The sequence below is a fragment of the Acyrthosiphon pisum genome, chromosome A1 (genome assembly GCF_005508785.2).
Source record: "Acyrthosiphon pisum isolate AL4f chromosome A1, pea_aphid_22Mar2018_4r6ur, whole genome shotgun sequence".
Taxonomy (NCBI): domain Eukaryota; kingdom Metazoa; phylum Arthropoda; class Insecta; order Hemiptera; family Aphididae; genus Acyrthosiphon; species Acyrthosiphon pisum.
Window position 1 is genome coordinate 123233381 of NC_042494.1, and position 20965 is coordinate 123254345.

Below are 20965 nucleotides of genomic sequence, written 5' to 3' on the forward strand. Positions count from 1 at the left end.
TTAAGTTATTTATGCTATAACATATTATCAGTATTGTCACCGAGCGCTGAAGTACCAGTCTCTAATGAGACATCACAGCATTCCGGCAGAGAGAAAATATTCACATACATTTTTTATATGGGCAAGTTTCAACTGTATTTTTGTTTAAAAACTTACAATGTTACCTTACTGACGATTTACAGACAGTAAATGTGGGTAATAAAATCAGTGAATTAAAATTTTCATTTACAATATGTCAATAAAATAGGCATATCTACAATTAACAATGAATTACATTTTCTTTTCATATAATGCGTGGACAATAAGTATAGACACTTACACTTATAACAGTGATAAGTTATACAACTTTTAGCAGCTGCAGTAGAAAATGTTAAGATATGAACATATTATAAAAAAATTGCATAGGTACAACAGGTTAGAGGTAGGTTATAGGTACCTATATTGCATTACTTACTTACTATTTACTACTATTGATTATAAATAAAATTAGTATTTATAATTAATGTAACCACCCATCTATAACCTATATAGTATATGTATATCAAAACAGTGGCGTGATTACGGAGGGGATTTGGGTGTCGTATCCCCCCCCATGACCTTTTTTTTAAGACTGGTTAACTACATTTACCTATGTACTTCTTTATCTAATAATATATTTTTTTTATTATTGATATCAAATGCCTTGGCTAGCTGGCAGTTGTCCGAAAAATGATAAGAGTGATAAGAGTATTATTTTTTCGTGGATCGACGACGCTCGATGATTATCAGATTATTTTATCTAGATTAAAGACTATCGTCCCATTGAAGTATTGAACAAAAAATAACTTAATAATGATTTGTACACTCGGAATTTTCGTAGTAACTTTCCTAGTTTCGTCGTTATTCGGTAATCGAATATCGGTTATAAGTTACAGTTACAATCAGCAATCGACATTCGACTTTTATAGTTTTATAATTCATAATTTGATATTGTGACATTGGTACTGATATTAAATTAATCATTCGTGTGGAGTTTTGTTATTTAATTTTAATATTTACTATTTATAAATATATCGCACTGAAAGGTGCTTATAATAAATAATTTTTTTTTTTTTTTGGGGGGGGGGGCAAAATGTTAAAAAATGTCATCCCCCCCACAAAAATGACCAAATTACGCCACTATATCAAAACCGTAATTGGTTATTGTATAGGCACACGCGGACCGTGCTTACATAGGTAATTGAATACTGAAATTCATTTAGTACCCGTTAAGTCATAATAAGTTTATTATTAATACATTATGCAAATATTAATATTACGTATTAAATAATAATAATAATTTATTTAGCTTGAAGTTTCGCCGTTAGATAAATAATTATGTTAAGACAATATTATATTATTCGTAGATAAATTACAAAGCAAAAAAAAATTACACAATCCATTTACCTTTATGTGTAATGTACAATATAAAAATTAATATTAGTTCGCGCGTAATGATTATATAGTAATAAAAATATAATAATACGTACACATATCTATAGGTATATAAATTATTGAAGACGATAAAAATAAATTGCACGTTATAAAAATTGGCAAATCTCCGTCCCGTAGGCCGACAGATGGAGTGCGCGGCCGTCGACCCGCCGCCGCAGCCGTCCGGCTCAGCTGACCGCCGTCTTCGCCGCCACCGCCGCCGCCACAGCAGAAGTCCCTCCACCTCTGCTTTTCCAGATCGTGACCGCCCACCCGTCGAGTTGCGGCGGCGCCCCCGACGACGTGCATCGCCCGCGAATTCGTCAGTCAGTCGTGCCGTTCAAACCCGGTTGAGCTGTACGCGTGTTGCCGTTGATCGACGCCGCATCCGCTGTCGTCGTATTCGTATTTTCAATATCGGTTATAATATTAATTAATATATTATTATAAAAATAATTTTAGACGAGGAAATGTACCAAAATTCCAACTGTTGATTACGCGAGTTTTTCGTCCGTCGGGTGTGCGGTCATTTTTTCCAAATTCGATAAATTATTGTTTTCACGCGTGTTTTTGAGTTTAGTTCCGGAAACGTAGTAGTAAAAATATAAAAGTACGTGTATTATATTTTAATAATAATATATATACGTCGCCGTGTCGCGGGCGGTCGCGCTAGTGTCTACAACAGTTTCCGATCGTGTTTCCGCGCATCACCGTGCATAATATACATTATTATACACATAATATTAAATAATTAGGAGATACCTTTAAGTCCGTCGTCAAGCCGCCCACACCTCCGAGCCCGACATGCGGAGGTTTTTGTTGGCGGTAATCGTGTTGTCGGCGCACCGTCGGTGGGACGGATGCGCCTACCCGACGTCTGCGGAGTCAGCTGCAGACGGGGAATGCCGCGTGGCCGTACAGCGGTTCCGATCAGTCGGCCTGTACGACACGCCGACGTCGCGGATCGACCAAGGTAAGCGCCACCGTTCATTCTCGGTCTAATATTCGTATAAATATTATGTATATTATATGGGTACGTCATACACTATCATCATAATACTCAGACTATTTATATTATCGTATGTATTCTTGTCAGCGGTGTGTCGAGCTTTACGAGAGCCCATGCCACGAGCGAGTCGAAACGATTATTATTATACCTATACCTCGTATATTATACGAGTACCCATATACACGCCACTTCATCTGCAGCAGATCGTTCCCATTGATAATATATAGAGGAATGTATATGATATAAGACATGCCTATATATTGCATAAGGTTCTATGATCGGAATGGCAGCCAACTGTCCCGATCTAGCTGCTACTGTACTGCCTTGCCGTGGTCACTCGACACTATAGTGTTATAGTATCTACAGATCTAAGCACAAAACAATTTAGCTGATATTCTCTACCCATTTATTCATCTAGGTATACGGATAAAATTGTCTCAAAAAATTTTTTTTTAATTAATTGGAAATTCAGTGATAATAATATTAAATGTATTACCCTTGTCCTTCCCACCACCACCCGAACAATGGCTTACGATAAATATCGTGGTTCGTTGACTTCACCTCCCCCGCAACTGTTTCTGTATAAATATGTGCTGTTTCATGCTACAGTGATTCGTCCCGCGATCGGGTTGTGACAAACCTGTAATGTCAACTTGTCTTACTTCGTATCAATAATATAGTTAGAATGCTTACTCGTAAGAGCATCCAGCTGGGTACATTTCCTATGACCGTTATAGATGTAGATATATGGATACAGTAATCATATAGGTAGGTAGGTTTAAAATATATTGTTCTTGATACTTAAATCGTTATTGATCGTTAATATTTTCAATTTTGTAACTGTATACTTATTAAATTTCAAATTTAAGTATTTAATTTTAGATCAACTTTTCAACTGTTGATTTATTTTTGTCTGATATGGTAAAATATATTGTTACAATATTCTAAAAACGTACGAACAGTATTGATGATTGTCCCACTTAATGAGACTTTCTTATCACGAGTACCTAGGTTTTATATCTCATTATAATAATAGCCCCAAATGGTATGTTTAATATTATTTTTCTTAAACGTTCACTTATGTAGTACCTACTGTATAAGATACAATCAAATTTACAATCGTGGTTTTTAAAAAAAAAAACTATAATCACTGTTTAATATTCACTAAAAATTAATATAACACTATTTTGCTATTTGTATACAGAAACAAAGATATTTAGAAATTAAAATACTCAGACATTGCAAGTTAAAAGAATAATGTAAATTTGTATGCTTGTGTATACATACAACAATTGATTTTATTAATTTGGTAAACGTATATAATTTGGATTATCGTTTGAAGATTACTAAGACCACACTCTATGATCGAGATCTATAATTCTAAAGGAAATAATCTCGATTGAAACATATAACAATTTTACCTCGAATTTTACAATGTTTAAATTTTAATACTATTCGTTTAAAAATAAATTCTTACAAATTGTTTACGTGATCACAAAGCTTCCTTACATATTACGAGCATAATTTGAGTACGTTATCTAATTAAATCTTCAATAATATTAGTTATATGAATATTAAAATTAAAAATTATAAAGGAGGAACCTGTAAATATTATACTATTCTATATACGTATCTAAACAAATTGTAATATACCTACTATATTTATCACTTGTCAGTTATCACTTGCAAATACTATGTTTACATAGTTACAGTGGCATAGCCAGTGGTGCTGAGGTGGCTACAGTCCCTCCACCCACAGAAAATTCAGAAATAATTAAAAATGCTTTCAGTGTTCTATGGATGTATTATACGCAAGACGTAACCAACTATTAAAATTGTAACTTATGAAGGTTGCTGCAAAACTAAAATGTTTTATACATATGGCCTCGGTATACCAAATTTATAAGAAATCATAATTAAGGTTATCCCCTTTCCAAAAAAAAAAAGAAAATCTTGGCCATGCCACTGCATAGTTTAGTTAAAATTGAAAATTATCTACTGTAATATATACGTAAATGATTGCTTTTCAATTTTAAAAACTGTTCTGGAATAGTAGATTGAGTGTTATAGAACCACAATATTATATTGATTCATCTGAAATAATGGTTATACACTGCACATTAATAGAGTTTAACCAACTATAAAATCTCGTCTTTATTTCTTTTCATTCGGGTTCTTTTTTTACGACAAGAAGTTACTTTCTTTTTACTTTTTGAGTTGAGTTTAGTTTATAAAAATGTGATAACAAAGACTTCTTAGTTAAAAAAACATCAACAAAATAAAATAATAAATAGCGATGCTTTTTTTCTTTTCGTTTTTAAGCTAACCAAAAAGTTAAGTTAAACTTTACCAATAAAAACATAAATAACAAAAGTGATTTTAATTATATTAAGTTATATCTTTATAGGATGATTTTGATCATTTATGGAATTCGCTGTTTTTAGTTGAATATTATTTTTCAGACGAAATTTCCATAATAATTTATTACGTATGTACATCATGTTAACCTCGGGGGTGTGTTCATCTCTATAAAAAAAAAAGGTACTGAACAGTGAATTCCTAATTGAACACGTCGCGTTGGATTTTGTTTTTTTTTTTGTAAATTATACCACAATGACTTCATTATTCTGTGGTAACAGGGACTGTGTAATCGTGATCTCATGTTCTCCGTATAAAATTATATTATTGCCGTACAGGTCAGCCGCCTCCCATTAATTCAACTAAAACACGGTAACCACAAGCGCCGGCGCGATTAACGTACACGCGTCATACGTGTAACTGAATCTAATATTACGGGTGCATATATAGGTACCTACTGTAGAATGAAGGGTCGAGGAAACTTGTGATTAACATATTAATTCTAATAAAAACGACAAATTACGGAGTGGTCAATTATAATTAATCATCTCGCATTAGTCGTACTTTTAAGAACATATTCCCTGTATGAAAAAACAAATGGCTATAAAACGTATAGGTAGGTACAGTAAAAATTATTGTAGAAGAGTAAAAAAAAATACGATTTGTTTAATAATATGTTATTTATAAACAATGTGGATGAATTAATCATAATCAAAACATATTAACGGACACATTTATTAATTAGTTATTTATCATGCTTCGTACATTATGTAATCAGTGTACATATTTTATTGCAGATGTTCCAATGTTCCATTCTGAATTTGATATTTTAATAAAGATTTTGATTGTGTTGGTATAAGATGTGTTGCGTTTGGTATTTTGATTTTGAGTTTGTGTCCAAGTTTCTGATTAATTGAAAAAAAAAATATCTCTGTAATAAATTGCGTTCAAATTTGTAGTAGGTACTAAAAAAGATGGTTCAAACACTACCCACAGTAGTGCTATACGTGGGCAGTATATTATGAGTTTGAAATTGAATGCCGTACAAACAGAAAAAGTTAGGCGACCAAAATATGCCCAAACAACTAAAACTCTATAAAATAACGAATATTATCACAGGACATACGTGCTATTGGGACTTAGGTGGGGACATCGTTGTTTGGCCGAATTCCCGTGGCTGATTGCCAACCGGACCAAGTGGGCGCGGACAATATTTTCATGCATTAGCCAAAATTAAAAAAAGTAATTCGGCCGGTCACTAAAAGTTACTTTATCACCAATATATGGTCACTAAAGAATTTTACGTCTTAATAAAATCTCATTGCTAACAATGCACTCGAAATTATTTTAATTAATATTATACTCTTTTCAAATAAAAATCCATTCCACAATATTTTATGTTGGTTTCGTCAACGTTGGCTGCAAGACAAAGCATGAATTTAAATAATTATGTAATAAAAACAATTTACATAAAATAAGTGATTTAATTATATAGTTCAACAGCCGTGACATCTAAACATCTTTAATAAAATTGCCGTTTTCCGAGGATTTTAAGTACTTATTTATAGTATACATAATATCTACAGTTGACTATTACTTAAGTATAATAATTACTTGTAGGTACTAAAATATGTTGTGATTCAAACTGATCAAGTTTTTTTTTAACAATGAAAACTAAACTATTGTATTTTAATATCGTCGAGAGAACCGAATAATAATTATAACTCTTAGTCAAATAATTAAAATTATAGGAAACTAGTATCGAAATGATTATAGCCTATAGGTACTCAAAATTTGAATAAATATGAATTAAAAGTTGTATAATCATACAATAGGTAATGTAAAAACAGCCATTCGTGTCAGAACATCCGCTCCAGAATTGCAGTCATATTATAATAGCCTATTTAGGATTCCAGTGTTTGTCACGTCTGTGTGTAAAACAATGTAGAATTAAAGTGGGAACGAGCCAAATAACTCTGCAATTGTCTGTACAGTTAATAATAGGAAGGCGGATTTATTGGTCTTAAAAAATTCCTTATATGCATTTTGGTCGAAAAAAAGAAGACGTTTCATTTAAAACTCATCCGGGAAGTCGGCCAAATGGATTTATCAATGTTGTAAATAGGACAACATGGTATGGTAAATGGTAATATTATTTAAAAGCTTTTCAACATTATTTATGACGTTACGCTTTATTACTCGTGTGATGATTTGATGACGTTCAAATCTAAAATTACAGGGTCGTCAACAGTAGGTACATTTCTCGTATATATATATATTATGGTTTAAAATAATAATAACATTATAAGTCTGGTTGTAAATGTTTAATAGTCTACTGTATGAAACACCCTTTGGTGTAGTCGTATTCGTACACATATTACATAGGATTATGACTGTATAATACTTCCGCAATGCAAGGACGGTTTGAGATAATATAATAAAAATAATACACGGAATTATACGTAGTTCGATCCGGTGTGGATTAAAATATCTTATTGAAACGATAAGTACGTTTACGGCCTAAATAATAATAATAATAATAATAATAAAAGAATAAACGAGTATTATATTCTCGTTTATTCTCGAGCAACGCGAATCCACTATTTTTATTTATTATATATTCTTTACACAATAGGTATTGTGTGACAACCGTGGAAATTGTTGCATAGCGCCAGACCTAACGACTGTGGCGCAACCAGTGAGGGGGTCTCTGTAGGTTCTGGACCTCTCCCCTTGAAGCGTAGTTATTTGAGTATTTATATCAAGTGGTCAATTTTATTTGGTATTAATGAAAATTGCAGGGAACAAAAATATAATACCGAGCTTTTGTGGGCTTCACTGCCCCCTCAACTCTCCCACTACAAAAAATTATTATGTAAAAACATTTTGTTTATTGGCATTCTTACGTCGTGTCTCTTACTTGTTTTATTTGTACAAGCTACGCAATGCACCACGAGCCGTACTTTATACATTTGTGACCATATACAATATCCTTCGAGGTATCCTTCGATAACAAAGTGACTTTGCGGGTCAAAATAAAACTAAATGCGAGTTAAAACTGAAAAGCTGAATCACGCGTATAAGTGTATAACGTATAAACGTAGTCCTCTCGTCGGTATTGTAGAAATGAAAAACTCTTTAGGTACACTCGTCTATTTCCACGCATATAACATTATTTGTATCTACCTACTTGTAATGTACACTCGACACGCAATATTTACGTATATCCATTATTTCGCACGCACACGTATAGTGTTACGAGTTTATGACTTGTGTACATCAATACAGACACAATACGGGGTATAGGTACATTACGCGCAATAACAATAATAACACTGATATCCATTTAGGCGTGTCTACGGATCGTGCCTATCATGTACATACACCATCTGCGAAATTTGACAAGCCATTTAGGCATGTGAATAAATGTAATATCAATAATAGTAATTCCGGTTTCTTTTAAATGTTAATAATTTTTCTTTTCATTTTTATAAATTTTATTACTTATTTTATTTTCAGTACCTACATAGTATATACTCACAATACAAGGTAATGATATTTATTTTTCATCAAAATTTGGGTGTCAAACTCGTTATCCCCACCTGGTTTCACATTCGTGTATTGATGAGCTTAAATATAAGGTCTGGACACGCCTAGCAGTGCCTTGACATCAGATTCTATTACATAAATCGTCACGACTTAAATACAGATGGTGCGTATAAACGCTATACCTATTTCAATATCATCAACGACACGTCTTCTTACAGCATCCATATACATCAATTATACATGTATAAATATATAGTCGGAATTCTGGAATTCGTATAACCGGACGTCCGGACCACGGTCCCCGCCAAAATCTACCCCCCTGTTATACGATATTGTTATTATTATTACACGTGGTGCCTGGCGCTCTGGTCAAAGCGACCGGTGGTGCTGGCGGTTCGCCGTAGGCGACTGGTGCACACACACACACACACACACACACATAAACACACGTTTAAAGCGCGTGAAAAGGTGTATGAGCGCGCGCGCATGTGTGTGTGTGTGCGTGTGTGAGGCGGTGGTGGTGTGGTGCTCAACGGGGTGGCGGCGGCGGGGCAACACACACACTCTCACCGGTGCATTCCATTAGGTCTGGCAACGATGGTTTTTAAACGCCGGTGGCCCGCCGCCGCCGCCGTACACGTACACCTCCCACGCGGTATATACCTGTCCACCCGTCCTCCTACCCCCCGCCGCGCGTGTCCCTGAATCGCGCCGCGGACGGAGCACCGGCACCGGACACCCGAAACTTGTATAATAATAATATTATTATTATTATTATTATTATGTTCCCACGATGAGTCGAAAACGACGACCACCGCTGCCGCCGCTGACTTTGGCTGTATAATAAGTATATTATAGGTATACACCACTCCCGTCACTCCCTCCATATCAAACATTTATATTACATACCCCTGGTCCACGTTTTATTTTTTACGGAAATTGTTTCCATCAGATATTTTAATCAATGTGACGTCATACACGATCACTTGACATGCTATTCAAATCCCCGAAAACGAATTTGGTGTGTGGGTATATATTATCATATGTTTAGATCTTTCAGAGTAAGGCTCGATTAAAAATTAAATTTTCCTAAAAACGATTATTGTTTGTGGCGTAAAAATGTACAACTTGGCTCATTGGGAGGGGTAACCCATCCTGCGGTAACCAACCAACCCAGTGATACCGGTATCGGCAGAGCTTTTCGCGAAGTTTATTAAATTTATTTTCCGGGCACTCGTGGTCGATTTCCGTTTTCCGTTTTCGAGTCACGCACGCCACCACCACCACCTTCGTCGAATAATGTAGATCTATTGCACGTGCTTAGGAATGCCATTCGAGCGTTAGACAGCCGCCATAGATGGCTGTAGATCGGGTTAAACGATCGTGCGCTATAAAAAGTGTGCGTACACATACGTGTGCCGGTCAATGAGTATGACGTTAAGACGATATATTCTTTTGATAATAGAATATATTACGTTATTAGTCATTATTACTGCATATTATAATATATATATTATTATTATGACGTGGTGGTTGCGCAGTCGTTAATCTGGGAGAAAAAACACCGAAGAATCTCGCTTTATAGCTGCTTCACCACTTTACACAATATAATACATATAAGCATATCCTGTGCTGTATATACCAAACTACGTACTTTAATATCGGGAGACGAGTAATCCAACGCTTCGGCGATTAAAAACCATTGGAAATTCTATTAATTGTGACATTTCGAAATTTATCATTATTTAATTCAATAATTCTTATGATGCAAATGTCATCTTATACGTACCTACCATAAAAATAATATGTTAAAATAATAAAATACATTCACTCATTTTTAGTATTCGAACTTCTTTTCTTAGATAGTTAGATACCTACCTACCCAATGTCTAGATGTTTATTATAGCGACAAGTGCAGTTATATTGCGGACCTAGCCGAGCTAGGAGATATTTTTCGTCACTTAATAATTATTTATTGTGTATACCATTTCTATGTGGTTATTTGTGTTGTTGAAAAGGGAATTCAAACATTCCATATTAATAGTGATTATTCGCAATGTAAGTATGTGTGTGCTCTGAAGATCATTCGGGAGGCGCTGAGTCAGCAGTTTGTCTCGATTGTTACTCGGGCACTATCTTCGGAAAAGCATTTTGCATTGTCCCTATATAGGTGTGTAATAAATAATGGAGGCTTTTCTTGTTATTTTTTTTCCTTTTGGAGACATATTTTAGGTTTTAACTTTTAATTGGCATACCCTTTCTAATCAGTTAAAATAAATACAAAATAATTATACAGCTCGGACATGAATTCTGCATTATAATGATGTATCTAGACTTAAATTTTGTACATAAATCAAGACAATGATTATAAATGTGTAAAAGCGGCTGGGTTTTAGTTTTTGCCATTAATTTATAGTTGGCTTTATTATCGGCATGACTAATGATTTTGAGATTATACTTATATAGTCTTCGTGGTCTTGTACAGACCTAACAGATAGCAAATAAAGATGAATATTATAATAAACGTATATACTATATCCATACATTTTATACATATAAGTACGTAGTACGTGACTATGTGAGATTGTGGGGATAATTATGATTTATTATGAAATAGGTAGGTAGATAAATTTGTTTAGTATTCTGTGGATTAATTTGTATAAGGTATAATAATACACATAATATGCCTAAATAAGTACTGAAAACCCTATTAAGTATTTAATAAATTTTAAATCTGTTGGTTTGTATAGAATCTGAGTAGCTGACGTACGTACTACGCAACAACCAAATGCTTATTTTTCAAAAGAAGCAAAATATTTTTTTTTTAATTTATGTTTTGTTTATTCATTCTAACTTGACTGAAATTAATGATTTTGTTTCAAGTGTGACCAGATTTATAATAGGAATTCTTGATCTTCGAAAGTTGTTCATATTTTGGATAATGATAAAAAATGATAAATGTTTGTTTGATTTGTTCCTCGCTAATTCTATTATATTCGTCTAACAGACGATTTTAGCATTGAGTTTATTGCGGCATTTTTTTTTTAATTAGTAAACAAATAATTAGGTATTTATAAACGTGTATACCTACTAATGCACAAATAATTATTATCATAGTGTTCAATGTACACCGCATGCCTACCATATAATAGCAACATTTTATAATGTGAAATTAACTTATCGTGACTTCCGTCATTTCATTATATTCTATAAAAGCTGTACCATACTACAACGATAGTTCATATACAAACTTTGCGTGTACTATAATATTATTTTGATGAATGTTTAAAGTTTAGACGTGGTAAGTTATGTGTTTGCTTTGATTGATTGAAAAGTTATACCTATCAGGCTATTATACATAAATATAATGTACAGGTCTGTGTATAGCATTATTTTATCGCGCTAGAAATTATGAGTTCTATAATAATATGATATCACTTTAAATAACTTAATTTTTACAACCACTTCCTAGTGTATAGGTACTATATATTTAAGATAAACTATAATCAGTGGCGAATTTAGGCATACAAATTTTATTAGCACCCTCTTTTCCCCCAACGAGATTTTGTTCTATATATTATATTATATAGTATTAATTATGATCCTATATTTTTAAAAGTAAATAATAATACATATGGGGGGGGGGGGGGGCGTTGTCAAAATTAGAAAACTGCCAAATCTTAATATAATGGAGAAACTTATATTATCATTTTCTGGACATGATATAATTTTTATTGGTTATTTTTGAGCTATTTATAGAGATTTGAATTTTATTTTTTTAAGTCAAAATCTTGGAAGTTATGATCTAGTACATTATACATTAGTATTTAGTACATCAAAACTCATAATAAATTATATTTTAGGTTGTGGTTGATAAAATAGATTTACTGCAAAATGCCGCGCCGCCCCGTAGAGTATACTCGTATTAATATACATAGACCATTAGACCCGTATGAAAACAGTTTTACATTTTTATATTTTATTTCTGTTAGAGAAAACAAAAAAGATTTTTAAAACTGTCAATTTATAAGTACAGCGGTACAGTGTGTAATAGTGTTAAAGTTTTTTGTAACAAAAAATAAAAATAAATTTTATATTTAAATTCAATTTTGTTACCTAGAGGTACTTGGGAGATGATTAATAAGTTACTTCACTAACAAAATACTTATATATCCATCACTAGTATTTATTGATCGCTGGGTATAGATTAACATTTTTCTGCCCAGGACATTCACCCTAGTCACTCACCCTCCCCCAACCATTAAACGTGCAACTGCCTACCGTAATTATATATATTTTCAATTATTTTGATTACTGTTTGATTGCGCATACAATATAATGTAGGCACGTATTGTCACATATATATTATAATGTATTCATGGTATTATGTTGTCATCATTACGGTCTATATTATTATGATTGTAAAGTTGTAATCTATAGTGAATTGAATAAATGTTCATTAAAGCATGCGCGCGTATTTGTCAGTTGTACACAAATAATTAGTAGTTTGTAGTACCAATTTCTCATAGTAAAAATAAAAAATATGCATAGTACAATATAATGTATAATTTATTTTTTAAGCCGCTATTGTTTTCATTTTTAAGTTGTTATTACCGTGTAAACACGATTAGTAATTAATTCGTCCATTGTGAATGCATATAGGTAATACGAGTGTATTAGGTGTACACATTTGAACATATCATTCAAAATTAGTAGTTTGATTATATTTTTAGAACATTCTGACCAGGTACAGTATTATTACAGTAATAAATATAATAATATGTACTTATAATACAAACTTATCAAATCCACAGGATATCAATTGAACATGCGTATTTGATAATTTTAAGGTCACGGATCTATGATTTGTCGAGAATAATGTCCTATCTATACATTGTATACATTGTGTCGTTGGTATGATATTACTATATTACACACGTGAATATTAATTAAGAATTATGTAGACAACACGCACGTGTACATATATGCCATAATATTATATAGTATATAAAGTTATACCTATACAGTTCCGGATTAAGTCTGTAGTCACTTTTTTTACACAAGCTTACCAATTACCATATTTATGCATGAATATTAATTGCATAATACATTCAAATATTATAATATCTACATAATATAATATGTCATATTATAAAGTTTATTTTTCGATCAAATCAACTATTTTTTAAAAGAATTATGTCAGTACGTCCACTTATTATCATTACTTACAATAGGAATGTAAGTCATAAACGAAAAAATAAATGGCCCTAAAATCGGTTCGTATAGGTATTAAGTATAGCCAGCATAGGTACATAATATACAGCCTCATATTATATTATGCTCGTATATAAAATATTATCGATAACGATACAGACCCAATTAGTTATAGTGAAGTTATATTATTAAATTGTTAAATTGTTAGTTATGAATTTTAAATAAAAAAAACACCGAACGGTTTCATATTTTCGTATCCTTTCGGCTTTCGTCGAGCTGTTTAAGTGGATAACACGTCGCGAGTTGAAATTAAACTCGAAGTGTATATTATTTTACGTATAAATTACTGTCGTCGCTTCATTTCTTGTTTACGACTATATACTACATATCCAACTGCCAAAAGAAAACTCAACAGAAATAGAAGGTATCCTAATAATAGTCGCGGTGATAAATTCATGAAATTATACTATACATTACGACCGCGACGGTTCAGCTTGGATTAATAATTATATTATGTAACTCGTAAGTCACACATATTGACAGACAAGAGCAACAGTTATAGGTATATTTAACACTAGAATAATAACAATGTGTTATGTTTGCTGTTGAAAACAGATTAAAAATTTTAATTATGAAGAAAAAAAAGTTAAAAAAAAAATAACGCATGAAGTATTATATACTTGTGTCTTGTAATAATAGCATTAAAATAAAATATATGATACTCGAAGAAAAATAATATAAAATATAGCCTATACAGAAACGCAACGAACAAAAGATAAGTAGCTAGAGTATAATGTATCTATATATGCCTATATGATTGCAAAGTATGCATGATAACATTGTGTCGCTAAAAAATAAGTTATTTTCCCATCTCAATGATAATCTAATACCTACATAGTTGCACAGTGCATGAATATCTTTACTTCAATAAATTGCCCTTAAGGTCATCGTGGTAATGTCGTATTTTAAAGTGTCTGTCTACTGTATAAATAGTTTTTTATTTTAATAATTATTGTATTTACTCGAAAGTAAATGATGAGAGGCCTCTGGTATATTATAATGTAGTTTGGTTTTTTTAACTCGCCAAATTAAATGTATACATATGGATACTAAAGATAAAAATCATCATCGATTACTTATTATTATTATAGTTATAGTATATAATATTATAATTAATTATGGTTTTCCGACCAACGCTGGACCGTTGTAGTAGAGAGTTGGAACGTTTAAAAATAGGTACTGTATAATCTATATTATATATTTATCGTTCATATTATTATGCTAATATATCTTTAATACTCGTATAATGCAAAATATAATATTAATTAGTAATTACCATTACGAGTACAATACACACACATAATATACACTTCATGTCGGGAGGGTGTATTACTAGCTATACAGTAATTTAAAATTCGTTATACCTGCAGTGGTTCTACGGCAACGACGGCGGTCAATGATCTCTCTCACTCTCTCTCTCTCTCTCTCTCTCTCTCACTCACTCTCGCTCTTTCTATCTACGGTCAGTTGTACCGAAAACGCCCGAGTGCGCGTGCATCGCGTATAGCGTACCTATACAACAGTGAAAACGGTTGGTTGGAAAAACTATGCACACCGTGTCTGACCGACGACAGTGGTGGCGACAGTTACGAGTGTATACCTATAATACACACACATGGCGGACGTGTCAAAGATGTGCGAGGACGCCGAACCTTTGCGCACCGAATCATTATATTATATTATTTATGTATATAACGTAATATTATATTATATATATATATATATATATATAAAGAAGAGAACTAAATAGTAAGGAAAAAAAATTGTATTCCCTCCGCCCGGTTATATGTCCTATTGTCATTTCTAGACGTTCAAGGCCCACGCTGCAGCAGCAGTGTGTATATTATTATTACTATATTATCATGTATATGTATTCTATCCTCTGTGATGAACGCCGAAACCACCGTCCATAATGTGATTTTCTGCTCGTCTCACCCACGCTGCAGCAGCACTACATGCGTTTTCCCTATTTTTACACACAACACACACACACACATGCGGTTAGACGAAACGGATTAGAGAAAAAAATCAAGTGACGTAATTTCTATTATTATTATATATATATTTTTACAATGAAATCGTAATTTCGCTCTTTGTTCAAAGATCAATTGATGTGTATTGGACGACAGTTGTCGTAGTTTTACCCAGCTATCCGATAACCACCCCCTCCCCTCCCCCTCATAGAAGTCCAATTTTATTTTGAAGGACTTGTTGCGTAAGTCTTACGTTTATACCTATTATATAGCTCATAGCTCCTATAGTACACGCTCAATAACAATGATAATAGACAATATTATAGTTCCCGGCTTTTAATGACGAGCATGTTATCTGAAATCCAGAAAAGATCTCAGCGAATGAGTCCGTATCATTTGTTTTGTTTTTAAAAAACCGATAAAAGGAAAAAAATCATATAAATGCTACAATGTTTATGTTTACAAATTATATACATTAAACTAATGGTCATATTATTACACTCGTGTTACTATAATATAATAATATTATTTATAATGTATTTAAACTATTATATGATTTATGAACACGAAAAAAAACCGTTTAAGCAGTTACGCACGCGAAGAACCCGGAGGACTCGTAGAGATAACATGACGTACAATATAATATATATATTTATTCAAGAGGCGGTTCCCGTAATACATTTGGGCTGGAAGCGCAAGTCTTAATGTTATTTACTTTGGGCTTATACACGCGTGTAATATTATTATACTACACAGCTGTGTGTTGTACTAATGTGTATTTGTTCTTTTAGCGTTTTTTCAATCGATTTTGCCACAAAATATGAAGTATAATATTATTATGTTTTCACAATGACCAATAATGACTAATATTCGTTAAAAACCGTCGGTAGGTAATATGTACCTATATTATGAATTATGATATTATAATAATATTATTGTCGTGCACTAGTGTATTTGTGGGAAAAAAATTCAAAACTCTATTTACAATATAATTACAGCACTGTACTCGGGTTTGTTTGACTGGGTTGATATAATAATAATAATATTATTATGTATATTATAGTTTTCGGAGTTGCAGATGGAAAACGGCGCTCCGTCCGTCCGTCACACGCTTGGCCTTCAGTCACCGACCTGCCGCAGTGATATAATAATATACGGCAACAATATCGATATATAATTAATGGTCGACTTTGGCCGTTTTGCATACAGTTTAACGCATTGTTCTCTTTTTCTTAAATAAAATTGGCGTACACAAAATTGTCCCCGTTTACCTGTGACCACCAACCGAGACAGTTTCGGCGCGCGTCTGCAATGTAGATTCGTTACGATGTTTGATCTCTCTGCGGTCGACTCACAATATATATTTATAATAATAATAATAATATTCGAAGACTCGATTCGATCACTGCACGCGAAATTATTTTAATATTTTGATAGGCTAGGCGTACCTATCTTTATTATACATACACTGATGTTATATAGAGACACCGTTTTGTACGATCGTCTGCATCGTCACCACTCACGCAGCCACTCAGTAGGACCGCATTCGGTGAGTTATATTTATGAATACAAAGGTATTAACTTATAAAAAAGCCATTTTTTGTTTGGTTTTGATCTTAAATAATATAGTCAATTCATTTTCTAATGAACTTAAATACATAGTAACTTAACTAGTATCTATTGTAATAACTTTGCCTTTTCCAGTTGATTTAAAAAATATTATACATTTAGCTAAAATCAAGTTTATACATAACTTAAGTTAAAACAAATTAATAATTTATTTTTTGCTTTATCATTCTTTATACAATCATTTTAAATAAAAATAACAAATAAATATGTCTTAACTAAAAATAATTTATTTGACACTAAATGTGAAACCTACTAACCTGTAATTTCCTAAGCCATTACAATAGCTACTACGCAATAAGAATTAGGATTTATTTTTGGTAAAATATTTAGTTATTATTTACATCAAATTAAAAGTTGCATAGCAATCACTTATATATTATGTTTGGCCAATATGGGACAAAAAAAACGTTAACTTTTTTAGTTTAATATTTTTATCTATTTTAATTTTAAACTTTTTCAACTTCATGAGTTTAATATATTATTATGAATTTGTTAACTATATTAACTTATAACTCAACGTACATAGTATTAACTTAAATTACACTAACTATAGATAATTTTTTTCGTTAACTTGCCCACCTCTGTATAAATAATATACCTATTATATATTGTTGTTGTTATTGTTATAATATAAAAGGGTCAAACCCGCGGCGCGGCGACGGTGCGTGATATATTATGATCATTTAAAAAATAATAATAATGCTAGCCCCCTGTTTTCAAATAGAGATATTTGATCCGGCATCGTGTGTAGTGTTTTCTAATTTTATTTAATATTTATTCAAGACCGGTTTTCGAACCGTGTGTGCGACGGTCGATAAGACAAAAAAAAAAAAAAAGAAGTAAATAAATAAAATAAAATACAAGCCCGATTTTTACCCGGTAGTTTGCGCGCCGGTTTGCACGCCCTCCCCTCGTTGGACTCACCGTCGCCGCCGCTGCACCGTTCTTCGTTCCCACCGGATCGTTTGACCGAAGGCGCGTGCGTGGGCGCTAGACAGAGATCTTCAATACACTTGGTACACAGGTCAACCTACCCACAGTGGGTACCTAAACTATTATATCGCGCGTGTTCGTACATTAATATTAATAATCCGTTCCTCTTATATGGCGCAAAACGATACTTAAACAACGGTAGGCATAACACGTAGGTACTGTTGTATGCATAACATAAATAAAGTATAATATGATAAGCGACGATGGTTTTTACTTCGTGTTATTTTACACGCGAGTCGCAACCCTCGGATATAGCTGACAATTTATGTAGTAAGTGCTTATATTTATTACATAAGTGTGTACACACAATTTGTTGAGATCTAACGTCTAACCTATCTATATAAAATTATAATATATAAGTTCCAGTGATGTAGCCAAGGGTTTCAAAGAGTTAAGGGGCCATGCCCCTCCCATCCACCACCCTATCAGTAGAATTTTTGCAGAATATGACATTGTAGAAAAATAAATATTGAACTTTTTTTAAAATAAAATCTCCTAAAAGAATTCAAGTTTTAAATTGGATTTGGACAGAATAATAATATTATATTAAAAGTACCTCGTAAACATGTAAGTTTTTTGTAATAAATGAATATAAATAAAAAGTTGTTTAAAAATATTATTTATTTAGAAGGATGTATTTAATATTATATATCTGGTCATCTAATAAGTATAAAAATCATCTCTAGATATTGCGAACAATAAAAATTTAATTTTTCAAAGATTTTTCTTACTGTCCCTCCCTTTTTAGAAATTCTGGCTTCGCCACTTATTAGTTTACAGTAGGTATTACATTACTATTATAGTGAGTTAGCTAAGTCTATTCCACACTTAGGTAGGTAACAAATAGTTACCTACTTGAATGTTAACGGGTATTGCCAGTTGTTTTTGTTTCTTTGAAACAAAGTGCAACATTTATAAACATACTGTCCTCTTCATACCAATAAATTTAGTTCGAAACATGTTGCTCTATGAACACGCTGCTTGGAACATTTTAATCCGTTTACACTGATAAACTTGTTGCGACCTGGCACCCGTAGTCGCTACTCGTCACCAATTTTAAATTGTATTGTTCAATGGGAACATGTTTCGCTTTTAATCGAAATACAAAATAAGTTGGAATTTTGGTTGCCATCCACATAAACATGTTACGACATTTGGAATCATAAAGAAATATTTATCAACTTTTGAATTATGAGCAACAAGTTACAGCTGGAAAAATTGCTTTATATGGATCTAATGTGGTCGTGCGGACCAGACTAAGCTACAACTATATATACTTAATAGGTACCTAATATATTATAATGTGTGACTGTTGTCGTATATGCATATAATATGATATTATAATGTATTATGTGAGATAATATTATTATTATTACAACGATCCACCGCAATGGGCCACCGCAGTTTTGCGTGGGAAACCGTTATCTCAAAACGCGTATCGGAATGTCCTCTTCTCCTACGCGCCTCTTCTTGCTGATGAGTTCATAACGCGCAGTCGGTCGCATCGTCACCGCTTAAATTAAAAAATGGTTTTTAATTTCCCGTCCGGTTAGTTCGGCGGTGGAAGAGACGAAAAAATCCGATTCATCACCAAAGTGTGACCCCCCGGTATACTCGCCTCTCGCGGTGCGCAGCGTATAATATACCTAATATTATTATAAATTATAATACATTATAATATCCCACGCATAACGTACCTATGTAGCAATTTAACATCACTCGGTCGACGGTATTATTATAATATTATGTCATGCGATATACATCGTATAGTAGGTACATATATTAATTATGACTATATAATATGTAATTTAGTACATTATAACAAAAACAGTAGGTATCTATGCTTTTAATAATATATATTATTATGACCGTACTTCCATTACAATAATTATAATTTTGTTTGTATACTGGACAATATCCGTGTGTTCGGAGGTATTATATACGTGTATATGCTATATGTTTATGAGCAGGTTCCTATTTAGGTATAATATATATATTGCAAAGTGCGAGCGGTGAGTAATTTGCACGTTTGACTGGACTCGTCCGTTGTTTTTGTTCATTTTTCTGTATACACATTACACAGTACACACACACACACACACACACACACACACACATAATATATAATAAAATTATATACGGATATCCAAACACGATTTGTATTATGTATGTAACGTGTTTACGATTTGTTTTTTTTTTATTTCAAATATTTCAGTCAATTCTAATTTGCAATTCATCCCGGCTTATATGGAAATTTACTGCATGTGATTGAATAATATTTTGCACGTGGTATGCACGCGAATAAATATAGGTAATATATATTGCGGTGTTTTACCGTGGTGTTTGTCCACGCAAATTACATTTTTTTTACTACATTTTTTGAAACACGACTTTTTTTAGAATTATTTCAGCATTGGATTTAGTCAGATTTATCACAATTTATTTATTTTTTTTATCTATTATACAACCGTATTAAATCATTTGAAAAAAAAAATTGTTGGGTCATATTAATACAACCTGTCACCTGAAAATGGGCGCTGAGATACCCAATTAGTGGTGTGGATTTTTCCAGGCAGATTAATTACTATTATTCGTTCACATAGATAATATATAAAGTTAGAATTTTCTAAAATGCCATGTAGAGGTATACTCTCACTTACTCCTCTGAAGTGAACACTTACTTACTAGTTACTACTAAACGAACAACGACCGTACACTGTTAAGACTT

General features: G+C 32.5%; 1 protein-coding gene across 1 annotated transcript in view; it reads left to right on the plus strand.

Annotated features, from left to right (window-relative positions):
- The first annotated feature begins 1765 nt into the window (after positions 1 to 1765).
- The window catches only part of LOC100164483 (division abnormally delayed protein), an 87820-nt gene continuing 68620 nt past the window's right edge, over positions 1766 to 20965 (plus strand). Inside the window, exon 1 of the mRNA XM_008186814.3 lies at positions 1766 to 2425. Coding sequence (XP_008185036.1) covers positions 2257 to 2425 — 169 coding nt within the window. The 5' untranslated portion in view covers positions 1766 to 2256. The remainder of the gene's footprint in view (positions 2426 to 20965) is intronic.